We start from the raw sequence: 15,304 nt of genomic DNA, 5'->3' as shown, positions 1-15,304 counted from the left end.
CGGGTGCCGGCACGAACCCGGAGGACCCTGTGACATCCCGATGGCTCTGCCCGGTCCCCATGCCCCGGTCCCCCTTCCCCGGTCCCCACTCCCCGGTCCCCCCAACCCGGTAACCCCCGCCCCGTCCCCGCGGTCTGCCCGCTGGCCCCGCCCCTTAGCGCTCTGGCCACGCCCCCTTCCCTTTTGCCCAGGCCACGCCCCCGCCGGCCAGCGCACCTCCCCTCTTCTCCCCGCCCAGCCCGCCCTCCCCTCCCTCTCATTGGCTAGCCGCCGAGGGTTGCCACCCAATGGAAAGGCGGCGCAGGGCGGAAGGGGCGGGGCGGCGCCTGCGTGCCGCGGGGCGGCAGACCGGAAGCGGCGGCGAAGAACCCGGCGAGGGCAGAGTGGCGCTCGCCTTCGCTGCCCGTTCTCCCCCTTCCCGGTGTTTTTCCCCCTTCCCCGGCGCCGCCATGTTCCTCACACGCTCCGAGTATGACCGGTGAGTGCTCTCCCGTCCTCTCCGACTCCCTCCCGCGCTCTCCCGGCTGCCCGCGGCCTGCGGCTGAGTCACGGGCCTGTGGCTGGTCGCCGCCATCCCCATCCCGGTAGGCCTCGGGTGGCCTCTCTCGCTTGTAGCCGCCGTGGGGACGCTCTGAGGAGCTGGCGGGGAGGTCACAGCCCTGCTCGAAGGCTTCTGCTTGTCCCCCGACCTGGCCCGCCCGGGCCCGTGGGGGTTCCCGCCTGGCCGGGCGCTGGTACCCCTCCCTGTGGGGCGCTTTTTGCTCTATTTTTGTTTTCTTTGGGTTTTGGAGAGCCCAAATACCGGGGAAAGGGGGGCTTCTCCCAGTGCTGAAAGGCCCTCGGTGCGGGGGGAGGCTGCGTGAGGCATCCTTGGGGGGCTCTCCTAAAGCTGTATTTTATCTTGGTAAATGCCTCCCAAAACCAGACAGCTTTTCAGAAATCCCTTGGAGGGTTTTGTGTGTGGATGGAGCCCCCGGGCACAGTGCTTCTCTTGGGCGCTGGCACCGTGGGTCTGATGGGGAGGGCAGGGGCACCCCCCACTGTGTGCAGTGGGGTGGGAGGAGCGGCGGAGGTCAGGCTGGGCTGGTGTGTGGCGGTGGGATGGGGTATCCTGGGAAAGGAACGGGTCTGTGCTGGTAAAACGAAATCTTTCTGTCTCCTGGTGTTGAGAGAAAGCAGAATGTTTGGAGTCCCGAGGCAAGTTCCAGCATCCAGAGTGTGAACTGTGCCATGAAAACAAACCTCCTCCTGACCTGTAACTGGACTTGCTGCCATTCCTTTTGTTCTCTTTCTCCGTAAGCGTCCTGACTCCAGACACCTGCCATGAGGGTGACAGGCTCCAGCGAAGCTGTGACACGTTCCAGTTGCTCCCTCTGTGTTACCTGTCCCTAGCTGGCATCACCCTTCCCGCCATTGTTTTTGAGTAAGGAACTGCATTTCTCGTCAGCCTTCAGTCTCCTGCCCTTCACGCAGTTTCTGTTGTTGTTCTTGCAGGGGTGTGAACACTTTTTCTCCAGAGGGGAGGCTGTTCCAGGTGGAGTATGCCATCGAGGCCATAAAGGTATTGTCAGCTCCTTCTGGTTGCCAAACTGTGCCATTAAGGGCTATTTCAAACCAAAAATGTGGTTTAGTCAGAAATAAAACAGGCGGGTTCTGTGCATTTGGCCTCTAAGTCTCATGAGGCAGCGAGGCAGAGGTTGGCCGGCTCCCAGGGCAATAGGCAGCGCTGAGCGGGACCTGCTGCCTTTCCCCGTAGCCGCAGCACCTGCGTGCGACTGCTCTGGCAGTTCTTTGACAGCCTTTCACCTGTGGTTCGTAGCGTGCCAGTGTTCGATCCCTTCTGTCCAGCTAAACTTCCCGCAGCTCTGCGCTTTTACGGATCATGAAGAATCTAAAGCCATCGATTTCCCCCAGCTGGAATCACAGAATGGTTTGGGTTGGAAGGGACCTTAAAGACCATCTTGTCCCCCCCACCTGCCCTGGGCAGGGACACCTCCCACCAGCCCAGGTTGCTCCAAGCCCCGTCCAACCCGGCCTTGAACCCCTCCAGGGATGGGGCAGCCACAGCTTCTCCGGGCAACCTGGGCCAGGGGCTCACCGCCCTCACAGCAAAGAATTCCTTCCCAATATCCAATCTAAATCTCCCCTTTTTCTGTTTGAAGCCATTCCCCCTTGTCCCATTGCTCCCCTCCCTGCTCCAGAGTCCCTCCCCAGCTTTCCTGGAGCCCCTTTAGGGACTGGCAGGGGCTGGAAGGTCTCCCCAGAGCCTTCTCTTCTCCAGGCTGAACCCCCCCAGTTCTCTCAGCCTGTCCCCACAGCAGAGGGGCTCCAGCCCTCCCAGCATCTCCGTGGCCTCCTCTGGCCCCACTCCAACAGGTCCATCTCCTTGTGCTGAGGACTCCAGAGCTGGACACGGTACCCCAGTACTCTGTGGTGCAGGGGTGTGTTCCCCTCCCTGTCTCCTAACAGCCGACTTACCCCCAAACCAAACACAGTCCGAAGATGCTGATCCCCAAATCCAAACGACTCAGAGCTAATGTTGGGGCGAGAGGTCCTGGCTGCCCAAACTCCGTGACTCTGCCCGCAGAAGTTCCCACTGCCAGCGTGTCGTGCCCTTAGTGTCCACAAACACTTATCTAGGAGCAGAGGAGTGCTCTGCTTTCTTTTCACCTGACCTAGTGCCTTGTTCCCTTCTGCTTTGTGGGCTTTATAAGGACGGAGTTGCTTAAAAAACCCCAAGTGGCAACTTTTCTCTTGCTGAGTCAACTTTCCTTTTCTTAACTCACTTCTGTTGCAGCTTGGGGCGTGTCACTATTTCCTCAGGTGAATTTGAAATCCTGAAGGTAAAGGTTGTTTTGAGCAAACTAACCCGCCTCTGCAGAGCCCAGTGGCCTTTTCGGGGCTTTAAGTGTTCTTAAATTGATAAATGTTCTCGTTTCTGAGAATGTGGGCGTTGATGGGGAGTTAAGTTTAAACCTGGGGGGAAAACTGGTCAAGTGAAGAAGCCCCGGGCAGGCTTGTGTTTGGGCTGGGGAAAGGGGGGTGCTGGCTTTAGTTTCCCTGTACTGCTTTAGCTTGTTGGAGGACTACTTAAATGCGGAGGCAAAAAGTAAGAATGTTTATTAAGACCTTGGGAAGTAAAAACTCTCAGAAGGATGTCAGTCACCACGGTGACTCTGTAATTACAAATACACGGCGTATTTCTACCGGTGTAGAAATCATACGGCAGCCTTCTGGCTTCTCCTTATTTTCCCAGATCAGCCCATAACCCCTCCCGTTACCGATGAAATTCCTGCAGCTCAGTGGCTCTTGCAACACTTTACCTGTGGCGCCCGCGCCTTGGGGTGTAGGAGGAGGTTTTTATTCGTGTGCTGTAGCTTCATTAACAAAAACCCATCTGAAATAACCCTTCTTCCCTTGGGGTTTGTGTGCGGCTGTGGCAGGCTGCGTGCTTAAAGGATTAAAACCACGAGCGTCCAAACTCACGATGTCTAAAACCGTGAGTGTCCGCCACGGGGAGATTCCCCTCCGTCGGGCCTGTGGTTAGAGCTGGAGCTACCTGGGGAAGCTCGTCGTTATAATTATACCACGTAGCCTGATTTGGGTATTCAGAGTTAGCAACTCCACGCCGCACCCGATATGGTTATTCCGGTAAATTCCCCAGCGTGGAAAAGCTGGGAGGGAGTAGGGATTGGGGGGGGGGGGGAATAAGGTAGGGGCTGGTGGGAGCCCTGGAAATGTGTCCCACCCGCCCTGTGGTTGTGCTCACGGCCGTGGTGACACTGTGGTGTCCTGCAAGACTGGGGTAAAACCTGCTGCGGGTGATTAACTGCTGCCTGGAAAACGGTACGTGCACAAAATGCTCTCGTTCCTGTTGTAAATTTTGTGGATGTGAGGACGCTACGGAGAAAAGGAGCTAACGGAAAGAAAAATGCTCCAGCCAGAAGTAGAGATGCAGTGAGAATTAAGGCCGTTATGTGAAATCCTCCTTTCTCGCTTTAAAATTTAATTTCTGTCTTGCAAGGGAAGATTCACCAGGCCTTTTAAATTCATAAGGCTTTAAGCTGTAAAAATGGATGTTGCTCGGGGAAGAGATTAACGATTTGCCGCAGCCCTGATGGGTTCCGCTGAACTAAGCGGCCGGGAAGCAGCAAGGGTTTAACCTTTCCCGTTTCCTAGTTCAAGCCGTAACATTTAAAATTTGGTGCGCGAAGCCAGAGTGTCTTAGACGCCGTGGGGTTTCTGCGTCGGCGACGCGACGGTCTCCGAAACGAAATGCCTACAAATAACACGAGTCAAAATTAGCGTTGCGCAAGCGTTAATGAATTAATTAATATGGCGTGGCGGTGGTCACTGTGCGGTGGTTTGCAGCTTGGTTCCACGGCCATCGGGATCCAGACCTCGGAGGGCGTCTGCCTGGCCGTGGAGAAGAGGATCACCTCCCCGCTCATGGAGCCCAGCAGCATCGAGAAGATCGTAGAAATCGATTCTCACATAGGTAAGGAGAAAGAAGGGAGCTTTGGGTGCTCCTCTGGGAGCATCCCTCAAGTTTTGGAGAGAGAGAGAGAGATATATATATATATATATATATATATATATATATATATATATATATATATATATATATATATATATATAAAATAACCGTCCCCTGGGAGTGTCGGAAGCGGCGTTTCAGGGCTAACCTTCCCCGCGGGCAGCTCTGCCGAGCCGAGCAGGAACGCTCATCCCTCCCAGTCAACGCCAGGTCCTGGTCACTGGTTTTCCAGGCTCCAGGCCAGCAGGACATAGTTATAGGTGCAGGAAGAGGCAGCTGAAGCAACCCCCCAACCCCCCCCGCAGCCTCAGTGACCTCCCTCATGAAAAGCTCATCCCAAATTTAGATCTGAGAGGGCAGGGAATTACTGCAAAAGGCTTGACTGGAGGCCAGTTTCTCTGGGAGCACTAATGTCAGCCCGTAGCCCCCGCTCGCAGCCTCCTGCGCCGGGAGGGGGCCCGCGACGGGGCTCATGACCAAATATGTCGCCTTGAAAAGCGGGAGACCTCCAAAATACCCATGTCGCTGATGACATGGGTCATGGAAGGAGCTCTCGAAGAGTCTAATTTCCTCCTCCCGTGTGCTGGCAATACAGCCCCTCTCGTCCTGGAGCAGGATCCGTGCTGGAGCCTCCTGCCGCGTCCCCCCCCCCAGCTATGGCTTAGCCAGCGTTCCCCATGGCGGGGTTGGTGTGGGGGGGGGGGATGAATGAGTTCCTCTTCCAAGCACGTTGTGTTTCGGTTGGTTGGTTTTTCTTGGGATGCCTCAAATGCAGCTCCTTTAAGCAGTTCAGATTTGGGGTGGGTGGGAGGCACGACTGGGAGAACTCGGTTATGCACCTGCCCTTCAGCTGGGTGTCGTGGTTTGGGCTGGGCTGGCCACCAAAACCGCCGATGGATCCGTGATCCATCCTTGCTCTCGAGCAAATCTGTGTCCATCCCACCCTCCTTCCTTTCCGGCCATCTGCGGTGCGGCGCTGCCGTCTGCTCCCACCCGGAGACCCGCTCCACGGCCTTTTGTACTTCACCGTGGGGCTTTGGGAAGCCTGGGGGAAGAGCGCAGCGCAAATAATGGGTGAAATGACACGCGTTTTCCCTCTCCGATTCCAGGGTGTGCCATGAGTGGCTTAATAGCCGATGCGAAGACTTTAATTGATAAAGCAAGAGTGGAGACTCAGGTAAGGCTTGACGTTTCTCTTCTTAAAACAACGGCGCTGGTCTCGGGGGCGTCTCGGAAGGCTCTGGCAGAGGAAGATGGCTATAGGAAAGGAGCCGGTGCGGAGCGGGAGGCTGGCGGGGGAGCGCGGCTTCCCTCACGGGGCTTTTGCTGAGCAAACGGGTGGAGTCTCGTGTGTATTTTTCCTCTTTGGTATGGAACACTTGGTGGGAATCTTATGGCAGGTTCTCCAGTGGTCTCTTAGCACCGGCAGATGCGCCGCAGTGAATGCGTGGGGCCGTTTATCCGACTTGGTTTTGACAAAAGTTATTATTTTTCACCCCTTCAATTTACTCGGTGCCTCGGGTGCTCGGAGGTCCCGGGTACGAATCTCGCCGCTGTAGCAAAAATTCTGTGGAGTTTCCCTGCATGTCAGCACTGCTCCTGCCTCTGGAGAACCGGATAACCCATCACTTTGGAAACAGCTACTGGGATAAAGCGCTCTGGCCTTGCATTTTCCCCTCGTGGCGCCCCAAAGCCTCAATATCCCAAAGTTTCTGGGGGATCCCTGCACAAAATTCCCAGCTTGTTCTAGGCTTCCCCCTCTCTTCCCGCCGCTTCCCTCTTGCAGCCGAACGGGCTGTGCCCTGGGAGCCATCGGCTTGTCCGGGGGGGTTTTGTGGCTACGCCAGGGCATCACTCCCACCCGCCACGTGAACGATCCAGGATTGTCGTATTTTGGGAAAACAAGGTGATAATTCAAAATTTTTTTTTTTTTTTTTTCCCCCCCCGCCGCCTTGCAGAATCACTGGTTCACCTACAACGAAACCATGACGGTGGAGAGCGTCACGCAGGCCGTCTCCAACCTGGCGCTGCAGTTTGGGGAGGAGGACGCGGACCCCGGGGCGATGGTGCGGAGTTGGCAGGGTGGGGGTGGAGGGGGGAGGTGCTCTGGCGAGGTGCCGTTGGCTCCCCTCTGCCTTTGCCCTGGGCCTTGCCTAACCTCTTATCTCCTTTCCCTTCCAGTCTCGTCCGTTCGGTGTCGCGCTGCTTTTTGGAGGAGTTGATGAGAAGGGACCCCAGCTGTAAGTTCGTCTCTCTTAATCCAATCCAGCTCTGGGAAGAAACAAAACCTCCACTGTGATTTCCCAGGACGTTTTAATAATTACTCGGTTCTGGGATTTTCTTTAAGCCAAACACTTGGGGGTTTATCCCATTAGGTACCTGGTGTGTGTGTGTGTGTTAATGCTTTTAAACCCTTCCCTTCGACGCAGCGTGAGCGCTGGCTGCTTGCTCGGGATTGAAGAGAACGCCGCGTCTTCACTGAATCTTTGCTTTTTAAATGTGGTTTCCTGGGCGGGAGGGAAGCGTTAAAGCTCTCCTCGTCCCGAGTTTATTCTTACCTTTCCCTAAAGGACTAGCAGAGCCACCGGTAACATAATATGCGGAGCCTGCTGTGACATTCCTTGGGGAGGTGGTGGGGTGCCTGTAACCTGAACTCCTGCGCGCTTCAAACACTCGGCCTCCCCTGGAGCTGGGAAGGGCTCAGCAGAGCCAGCCCAATAAGGTCTCCCTGTGGTCTCCCTCCAGTAGTGAAAACTTGCTGGTTTTATTAAAAAAAAAAAAAAGAAAAAAGATAAGGGGGGAAAATTAAAAAAGGGAAACGATTCCTCTCAGAGCCTGGAGGGCAGCGTCAGGAGCGTATAGCTCTCCTTCTCGCTTGCCAGCCCGGCGTGGGTCTGCGGGTGACTCCCTGGCACTCCTCGCGCCTTGGTCATCCCCTCTGCACACCAGGAGGAGAGACCTGCTGCTGCTGCGCTAATCGCAGCATCCCCCGAGGCCGCTGGATGTGCGGGAGGAGGCTGGACACAGCGAGCTCTGCCCCGCGTCGGCAGACAACCTGTCGCTGCCGGGGAGCCCTTCTTCTTCCCCAGCTCCGCACGGGGAGCTCTGGGGCTGGGGGGAAAGCCCTCGGGGTGCCGCGGTGTGGCATGGGGTGCAGCGGCCGTTCACTCTCTCCCCCGTCTTCCTCCAGGTTTCACATGGACCCGTCGGGGACCTTTGTTCAGTGCGATGCCAGAGCGATCGGCTCCGCCTCGGAAGGCGCACAGAGCTCTCTGCAAGAGGTTTACCATAAGGTAAAAAAGCTGGGTCGGGGTTGAGCTCTCACGAGTTAAGAGGTACCTCGCCACCTATAAAGATCCACAAGCTTCCTTCCTGCCCGAAGAATGATTTGTAAGGTGCTTGTAGCGCCGCAGAGGAGGTGCGTGAGCTCGTGGAGGGTGGGACTCGGGCCTCGGCCGTTGATCCCGTGATTAGATGGCAGCGCCGAGCGTCTGGGCGAGGATCTCTACCGGGAGGAGTGCTACTACCAGCAGCTTCCCCCTGGGCTGCAGCTGGAACACGAGACTGGTGTCTGAGATGCCGGTCTCTGCCTCTAGCGGGTGATAATTAAGACCATGTCAGGAAGCGCTCTATAAATAAAAGAACGGCTATACGAACGCCGCCGGTCGGCGTCAGGGCTCGGTATGGGTGCAGCCTGAGCGTACGGAGCTAAAGCAAGCGGCTTCGTTTCACCAGATCTCTTAAGCCAGTGATGTTAATGGCTTTTGCGCTGCAAGTGCTGGTCCTGTTTGCTATTAAATAGAAAGTTTCTTCCCTCCGCGAGGAGGGAGCCACCCCTTTTGCGTGGTAAGAAAGCAAACACGGTAATGAAAAGCAGAGTTGGTGGTGTTGATTGCTGTGAAGACTTCCAGCCAAAGACTTAATAACCGAATTTGTTCACCAGCAGAACTGTCCCAAGTTCTGGGCTCCGTGGCTTGTTAAACACCTTCCGATCGCAACGTTATGGCAAACGCAGCTATCGTCACTCTAGCTCTAGTTACCCCTCGCGCAGGGATTTATGGGATTAAAACAGGAAGGCTTCTGCCAAGAGGGAGTCCGGCTTTTCGGAGCTCCCGCTGGAGCCTGTTGCGGGGGAAACTGCTTGATAGACAGTAACTGGTGAAGAGAAACGGACCCTCGCGGCCCGCTCCCGGCGGTGAGGTTTATGTGCCCAGATTAACAGTTCTTTAAGCTTCGCAAAAAGTTACACAGAAGCAGAAAGTCGCCATCCTTGCAATTGTCACTGCCCTGCCCGAACAGTGCGCTTTGATCTCTTGTTGATACTGTAGATAACTTGATAAGCTTTTAAATTTGCTGCCAGTGACAGCTTAAAGGATTTGAGAGGGGCGGGAGGGAGAGCAGCACGCTTCTGCGGTCAAAGGGGGGTTGACGTACGAGTCCTTGCTTGAGCCTCAACAACGCAATCAATGAGGGATTTCTTTTGCAGTCCATGACGCTGAAAGAAGCCATCAAATCTTCCCTCGTCATCCTGAAACAAGTTATGGAGGAGAAACTGAACGCAACCAACATTGAGGTAACGGGCGACTCCCTTTAGCGGCGTGCGGTTGCGGTTTGCGGCGCTCGGCGTGGAGGAGGAGAAATCCGCGCCGGCCTGTAGTCTCTGCGTCCTCGGCGCGAGCCCTGCCGCCTGCGCAGCGAGTGTCTCGGTGGCTTCTTGCATTTCAAAGGTGCAGGCGAGAAAGCTGCCGGCTCGCTTTTTTGCAGGGGCGGGTTGCCCCCCGTGCTGCTGGAGCAAGGGGTGAGTCGCTGGAACAGCTCAGGACTTCCCAAGCCAAGGCCTGGCCGGCTGCAGATATCCTTGCGCTTTCAAGCTGCCCGTTGTAGCACGTCGTGCGTGGCACCTCGGAAGGGTTGGAGCTTTCTTTTGACTTTTCGTTTGCCTGGCTAATCCACGAGCGCTGGCAGAAGCGATTCTCCTGGGGCTCGCTGGACGTGGGCTGGAGCCCCTGCTCCACCTTAGAGCGGCCGAGTCAGCCAAGCGGGAACCTGTCGTGCCAGCCGGATTGCTGCGCTTTTTTTTTTTTTTTTTTTTTTTTTTTTCCTTCTCCTCTCTTCCCCGGGGTTTAACCATTCTTTTTTTCCCCGGTACTTGTAATATTAGAAGGAATGAAAATTATACAGCTTCTGGACTTGCTATATTCAGTCTTGGGTGGGCGCCAACAATCTGTTGGACGGGAGGACCGAAGAGGTGAAGCCTCCAGGAACGAATGCGCTCCTCTGACCTCCGGCGTTTTGCCCGCCATGGGTCAGGCTGGCGGAGCTCAGCTTCCCCCGCGCTCTGGGAGATCCCCACGAACCTGCTGGTACCTGTCCCTTTAAACCCCGCTCCTTGGACTCGCTCCTTTTTAGGTAGCAAAGGTAAAAACCCTTCCAGTTTGTTAGTGATAATGGCTAGCTGATGAGCAAGGCTGGCGTATAGAGTTTGCTTCTATTTCTGGCGGGTTATGAGACGCTAGACCTTTTGAAATCATGTCATTCCGACTCCTGAGCTGCTCTCCTCCGGCCGTTCTCCCATTCCTTTCCTCTGAGCGCTGGGAACCCGTTTTCCCAAACAGCCTAAAAGTGCGCACCCCACTTTTTTTCTTATTAAATGCCGCTGCTGGGCGCCCTTCCTGCCGTGATTAACCAGCTCATTTCGGAGGGAAAGGGCCAACAGCACGCTGAAAACTTAAATGCTCCGTCCAGAAGCGATGCCGCCCGGCTGAAATCTCCTTCTCCAGATGCTCGCCCAGTTCTCTCTCGATCAGCTTCGGGTCTCCTCGGGAAGATCCGCAGTACAGTGCGAAGAACTGGAGGCGGAGGAGCGTGTACAGTATCCTGATGTCATGTCCCCGTTTAACAGGGCTTAACTGTGCTTGGCAAAGCTCTGAACGTGTTGAGGAATCATATCAGGGTTAAGTATGAGAAGAATGTGCTGAGGATTAAAAGGTCTCTATTGACTCAAGTCACCCTTCTGGCTGAAAATCTCCTACCTGAAGTAGCCGCGTTGCTTTCTAGCCTTTTAGTGGGGCTCAGGTTTATTTACTCCGGCCGCTTCCCCCTCACCTACGGGATTTTTCCATCCAGCAGCGAAGAGAAGGGGGCGAAGTGTGGTCGTGGAAGAGTTAAATCCCTGGACGGGCAGCCTTAAACGATGTTTTAAATTCTTTTAAATGCATTACTTCCCCCCGCGAAGCCTGTAAGGGAATGGTTGGGTAACGCTTTTGTTGGTGGGGAGAAGGTGAGGCGCGGGTTCGAGCAGAGGTTGGAAAAGTCGGCGTAGTTGGCGTCTCGGAAGAGTTGGTTTGGTTTCGGGGTGTACGTACGTGTGTTGTCGAGTCCATTCGGATCTCGTATCGCTCCAGCCCCCATCCAGGTGATGTGAGGGGCATCTCGGAGTGTCTCTGCTGCGTCTGAGAACGCCGGGTAAAGCCAGGGCGCTCAGGCTGAGTGTTGGGGATGTTTCTCCTTGGGGGGAGGGGGAAAGGCTTATGGCCACCCTCCCTCTACGCCCAAAAAGCGCGTAAACCGTCTCCTGCTGGTTTATGGGTGACCGTGTGAGCGGAGAAGCCTGGGAAGAGCTCGGGGGTTTGCCAGGACCTTCTGCAGCTTTCCTTTGGCTTCTTGCAACCAAACGCTTTGATCCTTTAAGAGTAAAGATTCGTTCCCAGTCAGCTGCGGAGCATCCCAGCCCCAGCGGCTTTTTGGCTTCCCCCCCCCCCCCCCGCCCGCCACTGCCCCGCGGCAGCTGCCCGTATCTCGGGCTCTCGCGCCGCCGGCTAGGTGCGAACCGAAGTCCCGCTTAACATTCCTCTTCCAGCCTTGGCATTCCTCAAGTGTCCCTTGTCCTGGTGTTCGCCCCGTGAAACGTCTCAGCTGTCCGCCCCGGACGCTGCCTCCTGGCAGAGGGGCAGAGCGGCGTGTGTTGTCCGTCTCCCGTCCCCCCCCCACCCTCCCCAGCTTCGTCCCTCGGGCTTTGCCTTGGGAGAGATCTCTCTGGCTGCTCCTACAGGGCACCAGGCGCACCGTGGCTCGCTGATTATTTCAGCGTTTGGCCATCAAAACGCAGGTTTGCCTCTGCCTCGCTTGCCCAGGGCTAACCCTTCCGAGTGGTTTTTGGGGTTTTTTTTTGTTTTTTTTTTTTTTTTGCTATTTCGGTTGATGGGGAGGGACGTTAGCGGGCCAGGATTTGTACCCTGGGTTGGTTACTGGAGGAGAAGAGGCGCTTCTGCCGCGGGCCACGCCGAACCGCAGCACAAAGCGCCCCTCTCCGAGGAGTTTTTGATGAATACGCGTAATCCTTACTCGTATTGACGGCGTCTTTTTCCCCAGCAAGCGGCGGCGGAGCCTGCCTGTTCCCAACAGACGTTCCCCGCTGCTGCTACTGTGAGGAGACTGAGTCAATTAAAAGCTATTTCTGCGGCAGGCGGCTATTTTAAGGAATCAAAGAGCGTGTTACGGGGTGGAATGATCTTGCTGGGCTGGCAGATCGGGCAGCCGAGAAGGAACAGCTGCTCCGTGGTGGCCACTCTCTCGTTCCCTGCCCCACGCTGTCACTTCACGCGCGTGCGGCCGCGCTTAACCCCTTGCTCCTTCTCTTCCAGCTCGCCACGGTGCAGCCCGGCATGAAGTTCCACATGTACACGAAAGAGGAGCTCGAAGAGGTCATCAAGGATATTTGAAAAAGGAGAGAGACTCCCTCAAAGGCTCGTTATTCCCCCCCTCCCACCCCGCCCCGATGAAAGCGAACTGCCTCTCGGTTCCTTCCAGCCCCTGTGATTTTTATTTTCCGGCAGCGTCCGTAAATTGCTCTTTTTAGAAGGCTCTTGAGGTGGTTTTTTTGGGTGGTGTGGTTTTTTTTTCTTTTTTTTTTTTTACAGTTTCTGTACATAACGGATCTCTGCCCTGAGAGGAAATGAAAATAAATCATTTTGTTACTCTACCCTGGGGTCTTCGTCTCGGAGGCGGGGGTTATGGGGGTGGAGGGGGGGGACACGACGACTGGTTTAGAGGGAAAACCGCCGGGGTGGGGGCAGATGAGGGCAACATCTGCTGCGGAGCCGGGGCTGTGGCAGTGACAAGTCTCCCTCTGGTGGAGAGCGTGGCGATGTGGCATCGGGAGATCCGTGTGTCATTTCCCGTGAATTTGGGGAAAAACGTTAGATTTATTTTTTTTATTTTTTTTTTTTTTTAAGACGTGCTGATGCCCGTCTGGTACGTTCCCTCTCTCCTTCTCCTGCCGTTTTGGTCCCTAACGGCGTACCCGGAGCTCTGACTCCTTCCCAGCGATGAAATCCGTAACCGGGCTTGGGGGGTTCTTCTGTTGATTCTTTTTGCGTTTCCTTCCAGCGGAGCTTGGAAAGAACCCGTTAACGACGGATAGACCAGAGCGGGAACAGCGCTGGGGTTAATGGGCCAGCCCCTCACCGGTTCAATTGGCCAGATATTGCTTAATTTGGAGAGAATTCTCCTTCTGACCAGCAAACTTCTGCTCATCCTCTTCACAGGCCTTTTAGTCCTCGGTCTCCGGCTCCTTGGCCTCAAAACAGCAGCTGAGAATTGAAGATGGGTCTGATTAAAGGGAACAAGCTGAGATTAATGAAGTATTTCCCTACGAAATCGTGCCTGCCGGAGGAGGCCAGCTTGGCCCCGGCCCCTGGCAGCTTGCTCTGTGCCGCCCCGCGAACCTCGGCAGGCTCCGCTCTTCTCCTCCTCTTTTTTTATTTTTATATTTATTTTGAGAAATTACAATTTCCCCCTGAACAAAACACGACGTTGTTTGCTGAGGAAATGACAGCCGCCGCCTGCGCTGCCGGGAGAGGTCGGGGGGGGACCTTGCCAGCGTTATATTTGACTGAAACGAGTAACTTTCCGCTGGGTTCAGCGCTGGGATGGGCCCTCGGGTCCCCCGGCGGGCGTTTCGTCGCTTGGCAAAGCCCAACCGCAGCACCAAAACCAGCATCTACCTTTTGCGGGAGGGGAAAATACCAATCCTATTAATTTTTTTTTTTTGTTTGTTTGTTTGGTTTTTTGCCTCTCTTGCCGTCGCCAGGCAGATGCAGGAAGGGAAGCCAAGGTCTGGAAGATTCACTCCTCGGATAACTTCGGTTTTCAGAATAGCCGAGCGCCCTCGGCTCAAGGAGCTCTGCCGTGAGTTTCCCCTTTTGCGTAATTCTCTGAAGGAAGTACATCGGAGCGTCGGGCGCCGCCCGAGGCCGTGGTACGGGGTTGGATGCAACACCCCAATCTGCAGGTGGAAGAGCAAACAGAAGAAATAATTAGCTGATGGACTTTCCCCTTGGGGGAGACCTTCCCTGTAGCCCGGATGAGGGGGAAAACGCTCCTTGACTTTGGCTCTGCCTGGGCAGTTTTTGGGTGCCGTAGCCGGTCTCCGTGCTGCTCCTCACCCCTGGAATGACTCCGGGGCAGCGCCCAGGGTGGCTCTGGCGTGGGAGCTCGCCCATCCTGAATATCCAGCAAGCCAGGATGATATCCAGGGCACCGCCCCGAGCGTCACCCTCCTAAAACCACCCCCTAAGCGAAACTGGGGCTGCTATCGCTGGAAAACGTGAACGCCCTTTAGCCTTGGCGTGCTTCAGAGCTCGGTCGTGTTCCCTTCTCCCTTGGGAAGGAGACCGAGGGCTGTCCCGGTGGTGTAATCCTGCTGTTCCGGGTTTCTTTCAAAGTTTGTTTATGTCCTAGGAAACACAAAAAGCTAATTCTTCCCAGCGCGGCACTGGGCAGAAAATGGGCCTTTATGCCCTGCCCCTCCTCACATGGTTCGCTGGTGGCGGCATCACATGAGAGCGGCTCCTCGGGAGCTGAAAATCGAGGCTTTGTGCTCCTTATCTGAGCCCTCCTGGCAAGGGAAAAGCCGGAGCTCGGTCCAAGCAACCGCCAGGCCCAATGCGAGCGGGGTTGAGGGTAACAGGGGGGGTGGTGAGTGGAGGGGAGTCCCCCTCGCCTCCCACCTGGCTGTTTGATATCTGCCCCTTTCCTCGCTTTCCTGAGCCAATGCCACCCAGGCGGCCTGTCCCAGGGCTGGGTTTCCCTGTGCCTTTCACCCACCCAACTCCCAGATTGCCTTTTTCCTTTTTTTTTTTTTTTTCAGGGGAGGGGGAAGGAGAAAAAAAAAAACCAACAAAAAACCCAAACCGTACCAAGCAGAAGGATGACACGGCAGTAAAATGAAAATTCCCTTTTTCAGGGGAGGAGGGACTCCAGGAGCTCCCTGAGGATCTCGCTTGGGTGTAGCGGGAGGTTGAACCCCGCTTCTGCGGGGCTGAGAGCTCCCGGTCCCCTTCTCTGGCGGGGGGGGGGGGCACCTTTGGTGGCGCTGGGGGTGCAGAGCCCTCCCCTCTCTGGGTGGGGGCTGCTGGGGGTGTTTGTGGCTTCGTGCGTTGCACCAGCGCTTCCCGGGAAAGGCTTGTGCAAGGCTGTAACCGTCACCGCGCACGGAAACACCCAGCTCTGCCTGTACCGGCCCAAGGGAAACCGAGGTGGGGGGACAACGCACGCTCTGCTGTCCCCTGTCCGCCCCCCCCCTCGCCTCCGCTGCCAGCTGTGCACCCCCACAACCAGGGGCTGAGCCCCACAGCCAGCCTCGGCCTCTCCAGGCCGGGGGGAGCCCTTCCCGGGAGGCTTCTCCCCTCCATTCCCGGGGGTTCCCCACCTTTCTTGGGGGTCCCCTCCCTCCCCATGGTTCCGAGCCCCGGGGGTCCCCGCACA

The 15,304-nt window shown here is 56.1% G+C and overlaps 1 protein-coding gene across 3 annotated transcripts; it reads left to right on the top strand.

Annotated features, from left to right (window-relative positions):
• The first annotated feature begins 331 nt into the window (after nt 1-331).
• PSMA5 (proteasome 20S subunit alpha 5) lies at nt 332-14,274 on the top strand. 3 transcript variants are annotated; one of them, XM_074563957.1, is made up of 10 exons: nt 332-478; nt 1,495-1,561; nt 4,372-4,498; nt 5,647-5,714; nt 6,496-6,603; nt 6,719-6,777; nt 7,728-7,830; nt 9,024-9,110; nt 12,181-12,282; nt 13,084-14,274. In XM_074563957.1, exons 1-9 carry the CDS (start codon nt 450-452, stop codon nt 12,256-12,258), a joined length of 726 nt encoding a protein of 241 aa, XP_074420058.1. In that variant the 5' UTR covers nt 332-449; the 3' UTR covers nt 12,259-12,282; nt 13,084-14,274. The 3 variants fall into 3 exon arrangements, with proteins under 3 accessions (XP_074420058.1, XP_074420057.1, XP_074420059.1); XM_074563956.1 differs by lacking the exon at nt 13,084-14,274 and having other exon boundaries at nt 12,181-12,518; XM_074563958.1 differs by lacking the exons at nt 6,496-6,603; nt 13,084-14,274 and having other exon boundaries at nt 12,181-12,518.
• Nucleotides 14,275-15,304: the final 1,030 nt, after the last annotated feature.

Source organism: Larus michahellis, chromosome 21 (genome assembly GCF_964199755.1).
Source record: "Larus michahellis chromosome 21, bLarMic1.1, whole genome shotgun sequence".
NCBI lineage: Eukaryota > Metazoa > Chordata > Aves > Charadriiformes > Laridae > Larus > Larus michahellis.
The sequence above is the reverse complement of the archived record's forward strand: the minus strand, read 5'-3'. Positions and strand labels throughout refer to the sequence as shown.

Excerpts from the sequence above, each read along its gene's own strand:
- PSMA5 (XM_074563957.1), top strand. The coding sequence starts at position 450 with ATGTTCCTCACACGCTCCGAGTATGACCG. Across the intron at positions 1,562-4,371 it reads ATGCCATCGAGGCCATAAAG|CTTGGTTCCACGGCCATCGG; the intron begins GTATTGTCAGCT and ends GGTGGTTTGCAG. Across the intron at positions 4,499-5,646 it reads AGAAATCGATTCTCACATAG|GGTGTGCCATGAGTGGCTTA; the intron begins GTAAGGAGAAAG and ends CTCCGATTCCAG.